Source organism: Bubalus bubalis, chromosome 4, assembly GCF_019923935.1.
Source record: "Bubalus bubalis isolate 160015118507 breed Murrah chromosome 4, NDDB_SH_1, whole genome shotgun sequence".
In the NCBI taxonomy this organism is placed as follows: Eukaryota; Metazoa; Chordata; class Mammalia; order Artiodactyla; family Bovidae; genus Bubalus; species Bubalus bubalis.
In genome coordinates, this window is record NC_059160.1 from 90,063,873 (window position 1) to 90,085,323 (window position 21,451).

Here is a 21,451-nt window from a genome sequence, read left to right on the forward strand (position 1 = left end):
CTATCTCACATCTTTATTCCTACAATGAATTGGGCTCCTCACCTTACTATTTCACCACTTGGTGGGAGCCAGTCTCAAATGAAGCAACACTGGAGTCACGTGAGAAACACGTGTACAACGCATGAGGGCAGGGATTTCCGGAGATCTGTTCACTTTTATTTTTTCCACTGCTATTTGCCCAGTGTCTGCACACTTCCCGGCACATTAACAGGTGTTCAAAATAAATAGCTGTTGAATGAGTGAATTAAAGTGCTAAAAATAACTATGCATTAAACAAAAAACGCCTTGCGAAGTGCAAAGATACCCCTATATTCGGAATGAATATTTGGGTCCGGCCTCTGGTCCTCAGAGCAAGCGCATGAGCCGCTCCGTGCGCCTGGGCAGCCCAGCACGAAGGCCAAGAAGCGGAGGGCGGAGGTCGGAGGCCTGCCGGCAGGGCGGGAAAGCAGGGGAGTAGCGGGTGCGCGCTCAGGGGGCCAAGCTCCACGTTCAGGCCGCGAGCTGCAGGCCTGCGTCGGCCCTCGTGCAGTCAGAGCCCGGAGCAGGCGTGCCCCGCCCCTAGTGGGCGGATCCCGGACCCGGTGGCGCGGGGGCGGGGCCTGGCTCTCCGCGCCGGGGGCGGGGCCGGACCCGGGCTCTCCGGGCCGGTAGAGGACCCGGCTGGTCGGTGGGAGCTACCGGAGCCCCGGCCACCAAGGGGTGCGACCCCCCACTGGCCCCGCCTTCCCGGCTGCGGTCAGCCAATCAGAGCGGCTTTTACTGGCGGGTGGGCCGAGCCGGCCCAGCTGCTCCGAGGCTCTGGCATGGTAACGTCCCCGCGCGGGGGTGGCGGGGCCCGGGGCGGTCCCACAGCGCCCCCGGCGGCCCGGGCCGGGGCCAGGGGGGCAGGGAGGCCGCCAGGGGTACCCGGGACCCCGGGGCAGAGCGAGGGGAACGAGGGGTTAGGGAGAGGAGCCCAGGAAGGGGGAGGGGGCGGGGATTTGGGGGGGAAGGGGCGGGGGAGGCCATGATGGAGGATGGCGGGGGGGGGTGGGGGTGGGGGTGTTGAGGAGAACTGGAGTTGCGGGACTGGGTGAGGAAGGGGAAAGGATGAAGTGAAGGGTACGTTTGTGGAGAAAGGTCGGGAAAGAACAGAAGGGCGAGAGACGTGGGAACCGTGGGTCTAGGGGAAAGGCGAGGGGTGGGGGGGCACAGTTTCCCCTCCTGGGATGTTTGGCGTGCGACAGGCCCCTTCCTCAGACTCACTGCTTGCTCCCTTTGGAAGCCGTGGATGCCCCCTAAGACCTCTTGAGACTCCGTTCTTCGTTTCCCCGCATAGTCTCCTGATGTGAGGAGGGGGTATTGTCTCCTGAGGAAGGAGACGTTTCTGGCCCCCACCCAGTGCTGGGTAGTCCAAGAAACGGGGAGAGCAGAAGCCCCTTTGTCCCAACCCTGGCTCTGCCGCCAAGACAGTCTGTAACAACTCTGTGTGACCTTGGGCAAGTCACTCACTACCTTTCTTTGGGCCTAAGATTTCCCATCGATTAAAAAAAAAAAAAAGGAAGATGCATAAGAAGGATATCCCAGATCTCTTTCTGCTCTTAAAATGGGGAGGTGCTTGAGGAGAGAGTTCAGGAGAATGGGTTCTAGGACGTGGGGAAGCAAAGGAAAGAAGGATGAAGATGGAGGCTAGGCCTTCAGCTGGGGCCGCAGAAAATCCCCAGGGACGTGAGGGGAGGGTAAGCACAAAGCAAGGCTGGGGCAGGCTAGCCAGCGCCTCTGGAATCCTGTTGGAGTGATGGGAAGACTGTAAATAAGACAAAGAGGTTGAAACTGAACCGAAGAAGGATGAAGACCAGAAGTAACATTCTGTTCATCAGGAGAGTGGTGAGGTGATGGCAGGATTAGAAGCAGTGGAAAATATTTTCTAATATTTTGGGGAAGCAGAAAGAATAATAAGGCTGGTACAGGGAAGTGGGGACTAGGATGGCCTCGAAAACAGGGAGGGAGTGGCTGGTGCTGTTTGGGGCAGCTAAAGAAGGGCAGCTAGTGGATGTAGACCACAGGGGAATCAGCTGGTCTCTCAGCCTCCCTAATATCTTTCTTTTTGATGATTGCTCCCTCTTTCGGAAAGGTGTGCCTCCCCAGCCTTCATTTTCCAGCATAGATCCCTTTAGGAAGTGAGTCAGAGCAGGCCAGCCTTGGGATCACCTGGTTGGCTGAGGATTTCAGGATTGTTTGAGAATTGGGGTAAAAAGAAAACAGAGGAATGAATTTAAATGTGAGAAATGCCTGTGGTACCATCATCCTTGCTTTGTGGAGTAGTTGAAAGCTTAGTCCTATTCGGGGTCAGACTGCTTGGATTCCAGACTTGCCCCTGCCATTTAATCTTTTGGAACCGTGGTCAAGTTACTTGATCTCTCTGAACCTCAGTTTCTTTATCTGTAAAATAGGGATGATAACCTCTAAGATAGTTGCAAGGATTAAATGACTGTTGGTCATGGTATCTGGCTCATAATAAGCACTCAGTAAATATTAGCAATTAGGTGTTGGGTTTTTTTTCCCCTCCTTCCATTCTGTGTCTCTCCAGTCTTCTCCTTTTCTCCTTTTGTTCTTTTTTTCTAAATCTTCAGTTCTGAGATGTCCCCCACGAGTGAACGCTGAGAAGAATTGATTGTATGGGGGTGGGGAGGAATCCTTCAGCTGGCCCAGGTGAACACATGATGATCAGAGATTGATTATCTCTTCATTGTCTGTCCCCACCCACAAATGTGTTTTTGTTCCAGGGAAGACACATGATCTGTTTCTCTTTCAGCCCCCTTTCCTGTATCGTTTTCTCACACAAATTACTTCTTCAGAGTCTCACCCAGAAGTGTAATAAGACTCGAAGATATATAGGCACTGCATCAAGTGAGATAGGGGCAGGGGTGTTTTAGGAAAGAAAGTATGCAGGTTGCACAGGGGAGACTCAAGGAAAGGAGGGCTTTGAATGTTTCACAGTAATTTATGTTCATACCATTGCTCTCTCCACTGTGGAAACTGTCCAAAACAGGCTAGTGTCTGGATCCTGGCCAGGAGTCTCCATTCCGTTAAAGATGGTCATATAGAGTTAGTTTTTTAAAATTGTTTAGGTTTTCCCATGTTAGTATTTGATTCTAGTTCACTTTCCCCAGACACACAGACCTCTGCCAAACTGCCTCTCTCTCCATCACAGTCAGCTTTTACCCAAAGAGTTTATACAGATGTACCTGGGCACATACACACACATTTGTCTATTTTAGGATGTTCCAGTATGCAAAAATAAGGTTAGGGATGAGTCTGCATTTTGTCACAACACTTTGTATACAGGGCCCTGACTTAACATTCAGAAGAGACTTAAAAGGAGAAAACTCAATCCCTAAACGTGGGGAAACCCCAACCTGAGTAGCAAGACATGCAGTCCCGTGTGGAACACCCAGCAGACATCCATAGAGTAGCGTGTCACTCTGTGCAAAGTAGTTCAGTATTTATCCCGAGGGGACTGAGGTAGGAGGGTGTATGTGTGGAGGATAATCATAAAGGCCCAAAAGGAGGTGAATATCGGATCATCTTGAACAAAATAAGAGACAAAACAGAATAAAAGAAACACATGGAGTAATCTAATACTTTCTGTGCAAAGAGGAGGAGGGAAGCCATGAATCAGGGTGAGCCAGAAGAATGTGGAATGGGTCTTGTTTAAAGGCTTTGAATGTCTGATGAGAGATTCTGTAGGGTGGGCAATGGGGAGCCACCACTGGCCCCTAGCAAGAAAATGTTGGACTTCCTGGTTTAACCACGTGGGTCACAGAGAATATGCTAGAGTGAAAAAAACAGAGCTCCTTCTTGTAAGGATTGTGTTTTTAAGGGAGTAGGCCCGGAGGGCAGATTGAATCCAGCCCTGGGACCCATTATTCCCCCTTTTTTCATCTGAGAAAAAATGCCTAGGGTAGTTGCCAGAGTCTCCTCCAGCTCTGACATTCAGTGTTCCCTAAATAACTGCTAGACCTTACTGATGGCTTTGTTTTGTGAACCTGCCAAGACCATTCAGTCATTAAGTTAAGAAATAATAGCATGTACTGTGAGCCAGTGGTGGTGGTGGTGGTGAAATTACAATGGGCACAGGGTTCTGGGATGAGCAAAAACAAAGTCCTTGCCCTTAAAATTTCTAGCCTAGGCTGGAAACTGGAGGTATCACATATTTCATTGATTCTAAGACTCACATCTTAACATTTCTGAAGTCAAGATGTATCTTAAGATCAGTGGTGAAAGTTGCTCAGTCACGCCCAACTCTGCGACCCTGTGGACAGTAGCCTACCAAGCTCCTCTGTCCATGGGATTCTCCAGGCAAGAATACTGGAGTGGGTTGTCATGCCCTTCTCCAGTGCTCTTTCCAACCCAGGGATCAAACCTGTGTCTCCCGCATTACAGGCAGATTCTTTACTGTCTGAGCCACCAGGGAAGCCCAAAATCAGTGGAGTATTGTAATTTGGGCAGCATTTGTTTTTTATTAGTGCCACATAATAATACAATCAGATACAAACTGATACAATTTGTATCAGTTGTACAAATAACTAAAATTCCAGTGACTAATTGCTGAAGGGGAAGGTACATGGTGTATGAAAGTGTAAAAGAGGGCTCTGACTAGTCCACTGGGTTGGAGAAAGCCTTTCCTGAAGAAATGATGATGACCAGATCTAAAGGTTATGGAGGCGGGGTGTGTGGAGTTGGAGGGAGCATTGCCCCAGGCAGAGGTGGGTGTCTTAGTTGGGAAGACTGCAAGAAGGAACTCAACATGGGTGAGGAAGACAAGGCAGCTGGGAAGCAAACCTGCCGCAGCCTCCCAGGCCCTGGACGTGGGTTTTGGGACAGTGGGAAGCCATTAAAGAGTTTTAAGCAGAGGAGAAATGTAGCCTGCAGTTGGAGTGGATGTGGGGAGACCAGTCAGGAGGCCACTGAAGTAGGTCAGATTTTTTTTTTTTTAAGTTGTAGGGTTGGAAGAGGAAACAAATAGATGGATTCGGGAAATCTTTAGGAGGTAAAATTAACTGGACTCATTGATGTATTCACAAGAAAGAGGGAGGTGTGGTGAGTGGCTCACAAATTTCTATCTTGGACAACTGTGTGGATGGTGGCATAGTCTCTGAGATGGGTGATCGTAGAGCCTGGTAGGACCCAGAGATGATTATGTAGCCTCTGGGAGGCTAGGACCCTGAGGCAGGTTGGGTGGGAAAGTGTGGCACAGAGAGCTGGATTTCATCCTGAGTTGATTTGTTTCTGACTTCTCGTGCAAAAGGAGGTTTCAGGGGGTGGAGCAGGTCTGAATTCAGGACTTAGAGTAGCTGAACCCCAAGAAAAGGTAATTTAAGTTGGAGTAGTTTGACTTACCCCCTCTCTTAGGACAAGATAAGCAGAGGGAAGGAAGGACAGGTGTTGCTGAAGTAGAGAGTAGAAGCATTGTTAAATACTGGGTCTTCCCAACATAGGGGTAATTGGGAAATTTGGGAAATTGGGTGGCAGTGAGCCAGCCCCCACCTTTACCTGGAACTCCTCCTCACCACCACGCTCCCAGCACCTTCCAAGCAAGGAGGAAGGACAGAGCCTTTTAGCTGCATTTCGGTGCCCCAGGTTACTTAAAAACTGTTTTTGAATGGGTGAACCTAGCTATATTCAAAGTTACAGAGGGCAGATAGAGTTCTTTCTACCAGTGTCCTCATTCTCATTTCTTGTGTCATCTTTTGTTTCTGATTTTTATGCAAGTGATAAAACTTCGCTGCACTTTGCTTTTTTTCCCACTTGTTTATGTATCTTCCAGATTATAATCGAGACAGTGGGCCTCTTCATTCTTTTTATGACTGCATAGTAGTTCATCTTATGTTTGTGTAAAATTTTATAGTTCCTTACTTAGGGATATTTAGGCTGATTACAGTCTTCTGGTTTTATAAATAATGCTGCTCTGAAAATCTCGTACACACATGTAGGGCTATATCTATAGGATGAATTTTTAGAGCCATAAGATTCTATATAAATAGGATTTGTTCCTTCATCTGTGTATTTATTCACTTTATATATGTTGAGTACCTATTATGTGCCAGATGCTGTGGCAGGTACCAGGAATTCAGCTTTCAACAACTCAGATATGATCTCTGCCCCCATGGAATATGTGTAAGGGGAAGCACATATCCAATCTAACATAATAATTACACAGTAGTATACATGAGGGAACTAAAAAGAGGATCAGAACAAATTGGACGTGCTTTAAATAGAGTCAGGAAGGCTTCTTAGAGCAAGTGATATTTAAGCTGAGAACTAAAGGATGAGATGTGGCTAGCCATTGGGTGTGGGATAGGGAGACCTAGGCTGTTCCAAGCCTCCTCCACTGGGATGAACCTAGGAAAGGCACAGGCTGCTGTCTTGATGGAGGCTGGGATGCAGAGCTAAAGACGAGGGGATGGGAATGGAGCTGTCAAGGACAGTGAGTGACTAAAGATGAGGCCAGTTAGGGGAGGAGGCTGGTGGTAGTACTTAGGAAGGACTAATGATTGTGTTTAGAGGGCTTTGGGTTGAGTCTCTGTACTTGTTGAATTCAGGAAGGCGAACAGGAAAAGAGGCCACTTCCTTCCTGAATGGGAATGAGAGACCTCTGACTGATTTGAGGGAAGCGCAGCCTTGCCCACAGGCGGGAGGGTGGGTGAAAAGCCTTGGAAAGAGTTGATCTGTGCCTGTAGTAGAACCTCCTCCATCTTTTCTTGGCTTGGGCAAAATGGAAACTTCCAAACTACAGATGACTTTGATGGGCCTCAGTCAGCTGACTCTGAACTGGCAAAAGAAAGAACAGATCTATCGAGGGCTCAGAGTGGGGATGGGCAGGAAACTGGGCTTTGAGACTCTTCCTTTGAACTTTGTGCTCCTTTTTCATCCTCACCCCTCTGCTTCTCTTCTACAAAAGCCCATCTCTTTGCCCATCCGGGGTTCTATGACTTTTCTCTCCCTCAACAGTCGGTTCCCGATTCTGGTCCCCGGCCCCCAGCAGCGCCTGCCCCCTTCCCACCGGGGCCCCCCATGATGCCACCACCCTTCGTAAGTTTTATGTCTTTCCCTGGGCTTGGCTTTTCCAGCCTGCATCCCCAACTTCCTAGCCCCCAGCATCGCCAGCACAGTTTTTGTGTAATGCCCACTTCCTGTTGCCCTTGGATGAGGGATGGTTTTGCTTGGGTCCATAATGTTGACAGTTCTCCCTTTGTCTTTTTGTCCTTGGGACACACGGGGGCTGGGGGAAGAAGTGAATGGGAAAAGACCCTCTTAAGTGTGAGGGCAGGGTGGGGCTCTCTTTCTCTTTCACTGCTCCTTGTCTGTATTCTTTTTTGTTCCTCCCCCAACATGGCTCGTGGGATCTCAGTTCCCCAACCAGGGATTGAACCCACACCCTTGCAGTGAAAGCTTGGAGTCCTAACCACTGGACTACCAGGAAACTCCCCTTGTCTATATTTTTTAAATACGCCATGAAGTCAGGCTGGAATAGCAACCGATGGTCATCAGTTGGGAAAAAAGGGATAGGAGGCAGAGGACTGGGAGATTGGGGACTGGACACCTGCCTCTGGCCCTGCATCTGAAAGGCCTCTCTGGAGAGAGTCGCTTAAGTGGTGGAGCCTTCCAGTCGCAGTCTGGTGGCAGTTCCATTTCTCTTTTCCCTCTCCCCTGCCTCTCAAGAAGCCGTTTGCTTGCCTCTTAGACCCAGAGGACCCCTGTTGTCAGTCTCAGTGGTGAGGAGGGAGGCAGTTTGATGCCTCTCAGACTGAAACTTTGGACTGTCTCAGAGCCAGTGTGGAGGGTTGGGTGGGAGATGAGTGGCTGTTTCCTGACAGGGGCAGAGCAGTGTCTCCTCTGCTCAGGCTCTCTTCCTTTCCTCGTTTGCAGATGCCTCCTCCAGGAATCCCCCCACCTTTTCCTCCAATGGGGCTCCCTCCCATGAGTCAGAGACCACCAGCCATCCCCCCCATGCCACCTGGCATCATGCCCCCAATGCTCCCACCAATGGGGGCACCACCACCACTCACACAGGTAATCTCCCCTGCTCCAGGGCCTCAGAAAACCCTGTCATCTCAGTTGCAGGTAGAGATGAAGGTGGATATCTGAACTGAACTTGAGAGTCTGGGGAGGAAGGGAGGGAAGGTGGGGCCAGGCCCATATGAATTTGCCTGCTGAGTGGCTAGAGGCCACTCTGAGGCTCAGCTGAGCACCCAGAGCCCAGTGCGTGCCCTTGTGAGGGTCATGGCCCCGACAGCATCTCTCAGGACTCTGTGCAGCCTGTGCTTGCCTTCACCTCAGTAGCTGGTTTTTGTCTCCTTTGTATCCATAGATACCAGGAATGGTACCTCCCATGATGCCAGGAATGCTGATGCCAGCAGTGCCTGTCACCGCAGCGGTAAGCACTGGGGGGCAGGAAGTGGGCTCTGCGCTGCAGCCCAGCGGGTCTGACTTGGCGTACAGGGACGCGGCCTCTGTTCTCTCCCTCTTCTCATCACATCCACCCTTGGCCCCTCTGTGCTCCCCACACTGAGTCCTTCCAGCCACGAACTCAGCTCTTCTAGCTTCTCACTCGTCCCAAAAGGCACATACATCCTCTCATTATCCCCCTGCTATGCCCAGTTCCCTTAAGGAACACCTTCACTCCAGACACTGATCACTCTCACAGAGTTAGCACTGTGGACACGTGAATACAATTTCCTCTTCGCATCTTCTTTGTCTCTGGAGGAAGCGGCAGTACCTGGAGATCTCACTATACCTTCTTGTGCTGCCGTTCAGCGTAGTAGAGTTGGGTAGGATGTGGCAGTTGGTACTTTCTGTGGAAGAGGTGGGCCATGGAGTCTCACTCAACAGAATACTCTGTCTTGAAAAAAGGAGCTGCCGTGCAGTTTCTTCCTGGGGTCCTAGAGCCATGGTCCCGGAGGGTGGGGGAAGCTTGTTAGGGAGCAGAGATCCCTGGGAGCAGGACACATGGATCCTGGCCTGGCCTGCTTCTTCATCCCCCATGGCCTGGGTCTTGGGGGCCACTGGGCTTGGCCCCAACCCTTCCCCCTCCTCTTTCTTCGGCAGACGGCTCCGGGTGCGGACACCGCCAGCTGTGAGTCTTCTGGGGGGTCTGCTCCCCCCAGGCTCGGAGGTTGGGCGGGGAGAGGGACCATGGACTAGGGCCCACCCTGGATCATGCCTGTTGGGGTGCCAGGGATCCTGGGATGTGATGGGACCAGGGGAGATTTACTGGGGATGGAGTGTAAGGGAGGAAAAGATGGGGATCAGATAAGGGTTGGAACAAGGACTTAATAGGTTTCCTTTGGCTTCTTTTCTAGCTGCTGTGGCTGGGACAGGCCCTCCGGTAAGTTCTTTCCACTCAGGGGTCTCTGGGTAGGAGGCTGAAAGAGGTGCTAATGGTTAAATTTTGGGGATGAGGAGGAGAAGCTTTGGGAAAGGAGCCGTGACCACCGTTCTGTGCACCCTCCCCTCCCTAGAGGGCCCTGTGGAGCGAGCATGTGGCCCCTGACGGGCGCGTCTACTACTACAACGCTGACGACAAGCAGTCCGTGTGGGAGAAGCCCAGCGTGCTCAAGTCCAAGGCAGAGGTCCTGAATGGGGCTTTCTGGCTCTTTTTTTCAGCTGCCCTGACCCTTCCAAGTCCTTGGCCTTCCTTGAGTCTCTAACCATACTCATGGTTCCTCTAATCCTAAGATCCCTGACTATTCCCCAACCTTCCTAGGATCTCAAGAAGTCCACCTTCCCTCATCTTGAGCCAGGCCAGGTGGTAGCTAAACACTTCTGTGTACCCCCTCACTGGGTCCCCTCACTTAGCTCCCCCAACTGTGGCTGGCGGGTATGCCCAACCCACTGATGTTCCCTGGCCCATCCTCTTACAGCTCCTGCTGTCCCAGTGTCCCTGGAAAGAGTACAAGTCGGACACAGGCAAACCTTACTACTACAACAATCAGAGTAAGGAGTCCCGCTGGACCCGGCCCAAGGACCTGGATGACCTGGAGGGTGAGGAGGGGGTGGGCCCAAGCAGGGGCTCAGGGGCGTGACTCTGTGCTACTCTCTAACCATGTTATCCTTTCCTGTTGCAGCTCTAGTCAAACAAGAGGCTGCAGGGTAAGTGACTTGCTTGTCTTGCCTGCCCGTCCACCCATACGTGGGGCCTCCTGAGGGGTGGGAATGGCCTCTCTCCATGATCCGTGCTCTGTGTGAGGAAGAGCCGGCTCTCATCTCCTTGTGGAGTGGTCTGCTCTGGCTCTAGTCCTTCACAGGATGGAGACCAGTCAGCCCCTGACCACCTCTGTCTTTGCACTACTGGACACTGCCCTTCTGACCCACCTGCAGGAAACAGCAGCAGCCACAGACACTACAGCCACAGCCTCCTCAGCCTCAGCCCGATCCCCCACCTGTGCCGCCCGGCCCCACCCTTCTGCCCACAGGCCTCCTAGAACCTGAGCCAGGTGGGAGTGAAGATTGCGCCGTGTCAGAGGCTGCCCAGCCCCTGGAACAGGGGCTCCTGCAGCAGCCAGAGGAGGGCCCCAGCAGGTGAGGGCTGCCTCCCATGGCATTCTAGACCTCAGGCTCCCACCTGGGTTCAACCCTTGACCTCTGCCAGGTTTCTCGGTAAAGGGGTGAAGATCTGGGCATGGCTTCTAATGAGCAGAAAAGGGCTTCCCTGGGGAACAAGGGAGTGTCCTGATCACACAGGGCACTGAAAACTATAGGGACTTGGGGACTCTGGCTGAGTTCCCTTTGTATCCCAGTTCTGCTGGACAGCATCAGCCACCACAGCAAGAGGAAGAAGAATCAAAACCGGAGCCGGAGAGGTCTGGCCTCAGTTGGAGCAACCGGGAGAAGGCAAAGCAGGCCTTCAAGGAGCTGCTGAGGGACAAGGTGCTGAGGGTGGGGCTCCCAGGGTAGCCCTGGAGGGGGCTGAAGGTGGGCAGGGCCCATGACCCCCGCCTGCTCCATTCCAGGCTGTCCCCTCCAATGCTTCGTGGGAACAGGCCATGAAGATGGTGGTCACTGACCCCCGTTACAGGTAGGCCTGGGCAGGCCCTCCAGACATTGTTCATGAGGGTGGCTGATCCACGGATTTCCTAAGAAACCCTGATGGGGTCAGAGTGAGGAGAGTGATAGATGGGTGAGCGTGCTGGGGAAGAGAAGCTGAAGAGCCTCCAGGAGAAGGGGAAGGGGATCATTCAATAAATGCTTGTTGAATTGAATTGATTGGAATTGAATTAATTGGGGAAAGGGGTTGGATAGGGCAGAGGCCTGACTGCAACTTGAGAACCCATAGCAAAAGGGCTCACTCAGTATTAATAGTGTCTTAAGAGCCCTGTCTTGTTCCCTCACTGTTTGTCACCCTTCCCCACATGCCAGAGACCAACCTATCTTGCTTCCCTGTGCCCTTGGGGCCCCTGCAGCCCGCTGTGCCCATGCGTGGACATTCAGTCAGTTCTGTGAGACCCATCCCCAGTGTGCCATGACCCTGCTTTGTGGGCTGTGCATTCTGGTTCAGGCTAACTCGTCTGTCCCCACCAAACTCCCACCCTGTCCACCCTAGTGCCTTGCCCAAACTGAGTGAGAAAAAGCAGGCATTCAATGCCTACAAAGCGCAGCGGGAGAAGGAGGAGAAGGAAGAGGCCCGGCTAAGAGCCAAGGAGGCCAAGCAGACCTTGCAGCATTTCCTGGAGCAGCATGAACGCATGACCTCCACTACCCGCTACCGGTCAGGGGGCCAGGCTGGGTTTGGGCCTGGGAACCCTGAGACCCCCATGGGCCCAGGCTCTGTTCTCTGCCTGCCTTCTCACAGCCCATATGCTCCACAGGCGGGCAGAACAGACCTTTGGGGAGCTGGAGGTCTGGGCTGTGGTCCCTGAGAGGGATCGAAAAGAGGTTTATGATGATGTCCTCTTCTTCCTGGCCAAGAAGGAGAAGGTAACAGCTACTGGGCTGGATCCATCAGCCCCAGTCTCATTAAGGCCTTCCATGTCTTGGCTTCCTTGTGGACCCACCCATTCACTTGCTGCCCCAGGGTCCCAGCTTCTTACTTAGAAGCTGGTATGGCACATCCCCAGTTCATGCTTTGGGCCTACAACTTGGTCTGGGAGGACAGGAAGGTCTCTGAGGGTGTGGTCTGTAACCTGTGCTCCTTCCCCTTTCTGGAGTCAGAAAGGCCTTGAGTCTGGCCATCCCAAAGTTCCCAAACCACCTGCCTTTACCTAGGTTCTTTGCCCAGGCCCACTTGTGTAGCTCTGCCCTGCCCTGCCTCACCCTAACCCCATGGCTCCCTAGGAACAGGCCAAGCAGCTGCGGCGCCGCAACATCCAGGCCCTGAAGAGCATCCTAGATGGGATGAGTAGTGTCAACTTCCAAACCACATGGTCCCAGGCCCAGCAGTACCTCATGGATAACCCCAGCTTTGCTCAGGACCATCAGCTGCAGAGTAAGCCTGGGTCTCCACTCCCTTCTCTCCCTTCCTTTTTCCTTCCTGACCCCCAGCACCTGCCTCACACCACTCCCCCTGCACCTCCTATCCCCTTGGACATCTAGGAGTCCCTCGCATTTAGTCCAGAACCTCTCTGGACTTGAGATCACAGGATGGATGCTTCAGGACACCTCTCCCTCTAGGGTCTATAGTTAACGCAGATATTATGTGTTCTTGGGGGAAGAGCACTGGGATAGGAATAATATTTGAAGATGACTTTTATAGCTCATGTGAATATGGTTTTAAATCATCTTGGTATGGTGGGCTGTAAATGATCACACATGTGGCAATCAGCTGCTGTTGGCCTGTCATCATTTGCAGTATCTTCTGATATTCACCTTCTGAAGTTATATCAAAGCCTGGTTGATTCCCAGTCCAATAAAAAGTAAAACCTTAGATTCTGAGATAACTGATTTTATATAATGACTTCTAGTAACCAAATTCACAAGAGCTGAATGCTTCTATTTAATACTTCATATAATCACTGAACCCTTTTCATGAACCATCATTCCAATAGCCTCTCCCAGGAGCCCCTGCTCCCCTCTCCCCACCACCCTAGATGTCCCCAACAGCTGCAGGAGTAGCATCTTGGAAACTCTGGAGGGGCTGGGACTGAGAGGGTGTTCACCTGGTGCGGTGCCTGCTGAGCCTCCTCTCTGCGGTTAGACATGGACAAGGAAGATGCGCTGATCTGCTTTGAGGAGCACATCCGAGCTTTGGAGAGGGAGGAGGAGGAGGAGCGAGAGCGAGCCCGACTTCGGGAGCGGCGCCAGCAGCGCAAGAACCGGGAGGCCTTCCAGGTATCTTTGCCGCCCTCTGGATCGGAACTCAGCTCTGCCCCGGACAGTCTCTTCACCCACACGCTGCCTCCTCTTGGCCAGGCCCACTGTTCTCCCTGTGCCCAGCCTGTCCTCGCTCCATGAGGACTGTCTGTGCCTGCAGTTTTGCTCCTGCTGTGTCCCCTCAACTCTGGGCCAGCTCCTCTAGACTAGGTGTGCGTGCCACCTGGAAACTGCCAGCAGATGGCGCCCTAAAAGCAAGGCTCAGCAGCTTGGCCAGGTTTATTTCCCTTCACTGGGGAGCCAGACAGGCATAGCTAGTTCATCCCCCGTCTTGGAGGTGGCACTGGTGGTGGCGGTGGAGGGGGTTAGTTGGCTGTAACACATGGGGAAGTGTGGGAGTCATGGGAAGGTAATGCTGCAGGCGCTGTTTCTTTGCCTCCCAGTCCGGCTTATTCTCATGTGGAGTCTGTCCCTTTCTGTTCTACAGTCTCTGTTCACATTGCTCTCTGCCTCCCCATCTGTAACTCTTCATCTCTGCCTCCCTTGCCGGCATTTCCTCAGTCTGGTTGTTCCTGCCTCTCCCTGCCGTCTCTCCTCTCCCCACCCAGGCTTTAACTTTGCCTCCTTCCCTCTCTCACCCTCCCTGTAACTGTCCTCTTCCCTGCTTAGACCTTCCTGGATGAGCTGCACGAGACAGGGCAGCTGCACTCCATGTCCACCTGGATGGAGCTGTACCCAGCGGTCAGCACTGATATCCGCTTTGCCAACATGCTGGGCCAGCCGGGTAAGGCAGCCGGGCTCTCCCTTCTCTGGCCTGGCTTCCTGCCCTGCCAGTCTCTCTGCACTCCCACTCCCTGGTCCTGTCCTCAACCCCACCCTCAGGCCTTGGGAAGCTGCCGCCCGCCAGGCCCCCCTCCCTCCCTCCCCCGCAGGCTCCACCCCTCTGGACTTGTTCAAGTTCTATGTGGAGGAGTTGAAGGCACGATTCCATGATGAGAAGAAGATCATAAAGGACATCCTTAAGGTGAGGGAGGCCTGGGGCTGTGGATGGATGCAGGCTGGGTGCAGGGCTGCTCCCAAGACAGGGCTCCCTGATAAATCCTGTTTTGTGGAAGCATTGCAGCTCAGTTCAGGAGATAGCTATTGTGATCCTTTCTTTATACAGAAATGAACAAGATACAGTTTCTGCCTAGAAGGAGCTCAGGGTCTAATAGGAAGAGAGACATGGAAAGTAGATAGACATTACAGAGGGGCAAGGGTTATTATTACAGAGATGAGAATCAGAAGAATTGCCATTTGAACTGCACCTCTAAGAATGAGGAGGTGGGGGAGGATGGAGGCCGGGGGCGTAGGGTGCCGCAGGAGCAAAGAGGAGCAGGAAGCACAACTAGTCATAAACTAGTTCCCCACAAGTATTCTCCTTCTGCCTGTACAGTGTTTTAGAAAAACCTGGAATTCGTTGCTAACATTTTAAAATCAATAGATTACAATTAAAATCTGGATCTTCAGCATCTCTTGGAAATTTGCATTATCTAGCAGCGCTAAGGTTGGCTTTGAGAAGCATTCAGTGGGCTAAAGCTGAGATACTAAGGCTTTTTAGAAGGGGCATATCCTCCTTATCTGTCCTCACTCCTCCCTGTCACATCTGTAACACGAGAGCAAAGTCACCTACAATTTACCATCTCCATGCTGGAGAGTTCCTCAACATTCATGTCTATCAAAGAGGAAAAAGTGAGTGATGGACTGAGAGAGCCCTGTGTTTCAGGAAAAGATAACAAAGAGAAGCATATTTCTTTGTGGAAATAAAGACCCTTCTCATGAGTTTCGGGGAGCAGTGTGCACCGTGGTTAGGAACAAGACTGTGAAGGCCGACTGTGGGGTTGAAAGTCCATCTTAACCACTTACAAGTTTTATGACCTTGAGCAGATTACTTAATTTTTCTGAGCATGTTTCCTCATCTGAAAAGTGGGGAATATTCCCCCAAACTTCACCTGATTATCAGCAGGAATAACTTGGTACCCGAGATGAAGAAGGTCTCAGAATAAAGCTAGGAATGTCTCACTGCACACACATTTCTTTTAAATCCCATGTCTTGCCTTAAAATGCATGCAGGTGCTGTACGTTAATACCGTAACACTTATCTGTTAATATTTTAAAATTACTTACCATTAGGTAACATATATTGTATTGTCCTGTGGCTTCCTCTATTTCTCTGTACCCCAGTTGGGAAGGAGAGCCCTGCATATAAAATTCTTTGAATGCTAAAATAAGGAAATTGGATTTTTATCTTGTAAGTAACGGGGAGGTGGGGAATGATGTCTTGGAAAAGCCCCAGTGGTGGTGTAGAGCCCTGCCCGCAGCCAGAGTACTTGTATGCGCAGGGATGGAGTGGTAGGGAGACAGGACTTGAGGCCTCAGGACGCAGAAAGTGATAGTGGCAAGTGATTCAGATCAGTTCTGAGCTTGAGTCATCCTCTTCTGACTCACCCCTAGACTGCTCCCTTGCTGTTGGGGCCCTTGGGAGAAAAGTCTGGGCAGCCGTGGACTCTCGAGGCAGGGTTTGAAGTGTGGGGGGTGAGCAGAGAGACCAGGCAGGAGCTGCTGTGTGGTCTAGGTGGGGATGGCCGGTGAGCACAGCTGAGGTGCTCCAGTTGCTTCTGAAACTCCCAAGGTCGGCTCACGGGGGCCTTGGGACAAGCCGGAGGGGACGGGGTGGAGGGACTTTTTGCTCCTTCCTTTATTTTCAAGTGTAACTGCTTGTTTCTCTTATGGAATGAGGGTTCTACTTAAGATTTTTATTAAAAAAAAAAAAGCATCTGCTGATTTAAAAAAAGTGTTTCCAACCAGTAGGCTAGACTCACGCAGAAGTAGAACTGACACATTTGTGTGTGTGTGTGAAATTGAGGGAAGGAAGGAGTGAGACGGAGATAGCAGGGGTGGATTGATGGTAAGGATTAAGCAGGAAGAACAGGGCTGGAGAAAACAGGAATTCCATTTGGGAAATTGTTCTCATAAAGCAACCAGAGGCAGGGAGGAATAGAGCAAATACCATATTTTAAATATGATAATCACATAGGGTAGAAATATCTTATCTGGGAAGAGTTAAATTTTATTGGACACTTAACTTTTAACCCCTAAGTGGCTGGTACTGCTGACAGGCCTGTAGGAGCCCTATCCTTGCTGAGGCCTGTCTCTCCACACCTCCTGAGGACAGTCTTTGGTCAGTTCCCCTTCCTGTTGCCCCTTTTGGGCTCCTGCCTCTAGAAGGGAGGTGAACCCAGGGCCCTGAGGCCATCTACCCGCCAGGCAGACTGTGGGCTGTGATGGCACTCCACATCCCATGGGGTAATGCAGAGTCCTGAACTCGGAGAAGCTGAAAGTCAGAAGATCTGGGCCCATCCATGGGAGTGGGGAGTGGAGTGTGGGGTGGGGGCTCCCAGAAAATGAATTATCTTGGGATCTGCTGAACTTGAAGTGTCTGTGAAATATCCAGTCTAGAATGGGTCTGAAAGTCAGGAGAGAGGTGAGGGGTGGGATTGCTAGGAACAGTGTGGAGCAGGCACATAAGACAAGAGAGGTGGTAAAAGGGGTCAGAGACAGGCGGGGACCCCGGAGAAGGAAGGACTGCAGAAGTGAACAGAGGCTAGAAGAGTGAGGACTCAGAAGGGGTCCCTGGAGTTCTTAGGACATGAGCAACCTCTAGGGGAGCAGTGTCCATGAAGAGGGTAGAATAAGTGCAGCACAGGCTTTAGTTATATAACTCCTGGCTGTTTATTGGTTGAGACCTCTGCAAGTTATATAGTGTCTCTGAGCCTCAGTTTCCTCATCTGTAAAATGAGGATAATATAAATGCAAGGTCATGAAGTTAAATGATAACATTTGTAGCATCTTGCTCATTAGTAGGCTTAATAAATGTTTTCCTTTGTGCTACATTTAAAGATTGTGAAACAGAGGGACAGAAGCAGAGGTTATTAGCTTGAGGAAAGTGAGAGCAGGGTGGAAAGGGTATTTCAGGTTAAGTGAGGTGCATACTTGACGGAAGGAGCCAGTGAAGAGGCGAGATCGAAGTCTGCAGTTCCCTAAGCGAGAGAGATTGTATGTCTGAGGAGAAGAGCTGGAGAGCATGGGCTGAGGAAGCCCTCTTGGAAGCAGCAGGAAGAGTATGCCTCTGCTGTCAGCAGGGGGCCAGAGCAGGTTCCGGATGAGCAGAGGTAGTAGATGGGAACCTGGGCCTCTGCCTCAGACCCTACGCTCCAGTGGCTCCACTTTCCACTGAGTCGTGTTGGGCCAAGTGAGACAACTCTCCTACAGCCTGCTCACTGGCGTGTTGTGAGGCTTAGGTGAGAAGCACAGCGCCTAGTCCATGGTGCTTTATAGTGTGACGTGTCCTTAATAATGTTGGGGAGTTGTACAGCTGATGGCCTTTATTTTTCATGATTGTGGGTGTAGTGCTTAAAAGTAGGGACTTCATCGTTAGAAAGACCTGGGGTAGAATTCTTGTCCAGCCATATGTTAGCCTTGAAGACCTTGGGCAGTTACTCTAGTTTCTCTCAACCTTGGTTTCTTCTTCCACATAAAATTAGGACCTGTGCTTTAGTTCAGATATGTGAGGATTAAATGAGATAATGTGTGTGAGGCACTCAGCATGGTACCTGGTACATAGTAAGCACTCAATAAATACAGCTGTAGATGTTGACTAAGAAAGAATACAGGGAACTTATGACCCAGCAATGGCTCAAGCTTAAGCCAAAGGGACAAAGAATCAGTTGTCAGAAACACAGGCATCTATCAGACGGAGAACATGTACCTTGAACACCTACCCGTGATCCAGCCCTGCCAGTCCCGTGACAGCTAAGCCAAGGGCTGGTATGGGAGGTTTAATTATCAGATGGGGAGGACTTGAATGACTTGGTCTCCGAAGTGCATCCCCGTCCTGTGGATCCCTTCCGGGGGAGGGGGCTACTTGAGCATCTGTAGTCTGACCCGTGACTGCCCTGGAGGCAGCCAACTTCAGGTTCAGGCCTGTGGTGCCCCCCTGCTTCATGCGCTGCTGTGCCCACAGGACCGGGGCTTCTGCGTGGAGGTGAACACAGCCTTCGAGGACTTCGCCCACGTCATAAGCTTTGACAAGAGGGCTGCTGCGCTGGATGCAGGCAACATCAAGCTGACTTTCAATAGTGTGAGGGGCCGCGCGGGGTGGGGCTGTAGCCAGGGCTCCGTTCTCGAGCTCGTCCCTTGCTCTGGTTCCGTTCCTTCTCACGCACCGCCCCAGCGTGACTCTGCCCCCAGTCCAGGAGTGATAGTAGGAGCTCAAACCCCAGCTTCCCACACACCCTCTCTTGAGTGACCCTGCCCTGTGCCCTGTCGCCCTCAGCTGCTGGAGAAAGCAGAGGCGCGCGAGAGAGAGCGGGAGAAGGAGGAGGCCCGGCGGCTGCGGCGCAGGGAAGCTGCCTTCCGAAGCATGCTGAGGCAGGCTGTGCCTGCTCTGGAGCTGGGCACGGCCTGGGAAGAGGTCAGGACTGCAGCCTGGCATCAAACACCACCCCTCAGTCCTGAGGGCAGCAGTGCTTCTCCACCACTGGGGGCCCACCCCAGTCGTAGCACAGCTCGGGGCCAGCTTCGGCGCCCTTCCTTCCTTCCTCTGCCCCAGCCCTGCCCTGTGCTCACGGCGGCCTCCACGTTGTGCTGGGGCTGGTCTGATCAGCAGTGCTCTCCTGTTCAAGGTCCGTGAGCGCTTTGTGTGCGACTCAGCCTTTGAGCAGATCACCCTGGAGTCGGAGCGGATCCGGCTCTTTCGGGAGTTCCTGCAGGTACTGGAGGTGAGGCAGAGCTTCTGGTCCTCTATATCTGCCCCAGGCTGGTGAACACATGAAGCTAGCTTAACAGTAGCCTCAGTAACCTCTCAGCCCCAGGCTGTCCTTTCCTTGACAACTAAGGAAGGGGAGGTCTCACGGTGCCCTGGATACACCCAAGGCCCTAGCCTCAGAGGAGGCAGCAAAACCTCTGGGACACAGGGTCCTTCCTGGGGCTAACCTTGCCGCCTTCCTCACCCTCCCTTCTGCCTCCACCAGACGGAATGCCAGCACCTCCACAGCAAAGGCCGGAAACACGGCAGAAAGGGCAAGAAGCACCATCGCAAGCGTTCCCACTCGCCTTCAGTGAGTTGGCGGGTAGGAAGGATGTGGGGTGAGGCTGGACTACCTGGGGGAAATAAGAACCACTTCTCTTGCTTTCCCCATATATCACCTCCCCTGGAGGGAGACTGGGAGATTCCTTTGGTCTTGGATTTTCCTGTCCCCAGTTCCCAGACTTGAGGGCTTCTGGAGCCCAGCGCCCCTCTGTGCTGACTTTTATCTGCTCATCTACCCAGGGCTCTGAGTCAGGAGATGAGGAGCTGCCCCCACCCTCTCTCCGGCCCCCCAAGCGGAGGCGACGGAACCCCTCGGAGTCAGGCTCTGAGCCCTCTTCCTCACTTGATTCTGTTGAAAGTGGGGGTGCTGCCCTTGGAGGACGGGGTTCCCCCTCCTCTCGCCTTCTCCTTGGATCAGGTAAGTAGTTGGGAGCTGGAGGGGAGGCCTTAGGGGAGCCCCACCCCTGAGGGTGGAGGTGGTGGGGAGGGCTGCACCTGTCAGAGAGTAAGAACTTCCCGTCCCTGCCCAGGCGGGAAGCGGAGAGAAGGAAGGAGGACTGGACTGAGACTTCCTCAGAAAGGTCCCTGCCTGTGAAGAATGAGCAGAAAAAAGGATGAGGCCTCCCTTTTCCCGTGGGACTTAGTGGGAATTTTTCCATCTCCAGATCATGGTCTTCGGAAAGCCAAGAAACCAAAAAAGAAAACTAAGAAGAGAAGACACAAGTCGGTGCGTAGAGAAGGAACTTGCGTCCAAGTCTCTGCTATTTTATGAGATATCTTCATGTCTTCACCCGCCTCCCGGGCCGTCCTCCACAGAACTGAGGAGGTGGGCTCTGGGCTCTTACAGAATAGTCCTGAGAGCGAGACAGACCCTGAGGAGAAAGCTGCCAAGGAGAGTGATGAGAAAGAACCAGAACAGGACAAGGACAGGGACCTCCGGCGGGCAGAGCTCCCTAACCGCTCCCCAGCCTTTGGAATCAAGAAGGAGAAGGTGAGAAGCAGGCACCCGGCCCCCGCCCGGTCAGCGCTCTACCCAGGCCCTCGGGGAAGCCGTGGGTGAGCTGTGCCTTTGCTCCACCAGACGGGCTGGGACACGTCGGAAAGCGAGCTGAGTGAGGGTGAGCTGGAAAGACGGCGGCGGACGCTCTTGCAGCAGCTGGACGACCACCAGTGACCTGACACGCCACCATGCCTCGGGTCTGCGTGAGGCTGTGGCTGAGTTCACCCTCGCTGTCTGCCTCAGACTTCTTCCTTAGTTGGGTCTGTGTCCACTTTTTCTCAAGTATCCCCAACCCCAACCCACCATTTCTGGCATCTCCCAAGGTGCTTGCGGTGTTCAAGGGTCCCCTCAACTTCCCGGACAACTAGTGCAGTCCTTGCCCTCAGTCTCAGACCAGCGATTGGTGGTGAATGCCATGTGGGTGGGTGGTGCCAGTAGATAAAATGTGAGAAGGGGCCCCCAGAACAAGTGGCAGGCTGGTGGACACAGCCTGGGCGGCAGGGGCGGGTCCTTAGCCGCTAGCATCAGGGCCTGCTCCCGCCTGCCCAGGCCCTGGGGCTCCACCACCCCTGGGGCCCAGCGTATGTGTGTTTTGTTTTGGTTTTGTTTTTTAAATGACAATATTTATAATGTGGCCAGTGGCTGTTTTGTCTTGTCCTTGGGCTTGGTACTGGGGGCAGGCTGGGGACCAGACAGGTACACACATGGCCAGCAGGGGGCACTGGTGCCTCATGGGAGGCCTGCCTCCCTGTGTGAGGTTGGCGCCCATCTAAACCGATTCTCCTTGCCCAGGCTTCTGCAGTCACCTCCCCCAAGCATGGCAGCTTGGCCCAGCCTCCTTTCTGTCCCTGTGGCTTGCTGCTGCTTAGCCACATCAGTCGTGTCCAATTCTGTGTGACCCTATGGACTGCAGCCTGCCAGAGTCCTCTGTCCATTGGTGAGAATACTGGAGTGGGTTGCCATGCCCTTCTCCAGGGGATCTTCCCCACCCAGGGACTGAACCTACGTCTCCTGCATCGCAGGCAGATTCT

General features: G+C 52.6%; 1 protein-coding gene across 9 annotated transcripts; it reads left to right on the forward strand.

Moving 5' to 3' along the window:
* The first annotated feature begins 649 nt into the window (after positions 1-649).
* On the forward strand, positions 650-21,054 carry PRPF40B (pre-mRNA processing factor 40 homolog B). 9 transcript variants are annotated; one of them, XM_044941725.1, is made up of 27 exons: positions 656-806; positions 6,994-7,074; positions 7,912-8,055; positions 8,354-8,419; positions 9,091-9,118; positions 9,345-9,370; positions 9,504-9,614; positions 9,906-10,026; positions 10,110-10,134; positions 10,363-10,563; positions 10,782-10,911; positions 10,995-11,059; positions 11,585-11,749; positions 11,850-11,958; positions 12,316-12,466; positions 13,175-13,308; positions 13,960-14,074; positions 14,223-14,314; positions 18,353-18,469; positions 18,665-18,802; positions 19,014-19,109; positions 19,362-19,460; positions 19,661-19,838; positions 19,951-20,001; positions 20,086-20,147; positions 20,268-20,411; positions 20,502-21,054. In XM_044941725.1, the coding sequence occupies exons 1-27, from the start codon at positions 804-806 to the stop codon at positions 20,592-20,594; spliced, it is 2,745 nt and encodes a 914-aa protein (XP_044797660.1). In that variant the 5' UTR covers positions 656-803; the 3' UTR covers positions 20,595-21,054. The 9 variants fall into 9 exon arrangements, with proteins under 9 accessions (XP_044797663.1, XP_044797660.1, XP_044797664.1 ...); XM_044941723.1 differs by lacking the exon at positions 656-806 and adding an exon at positions 1,055-1,866; XM_044941726.1 differs by lacking the exon at positions 656-806 and adding an exon at positions 1,055-1,866 and having other exon boundaries at positions 9,906-9,978.
* Positions 21,055-21,451: the final 397 nt, after the last annotated feature.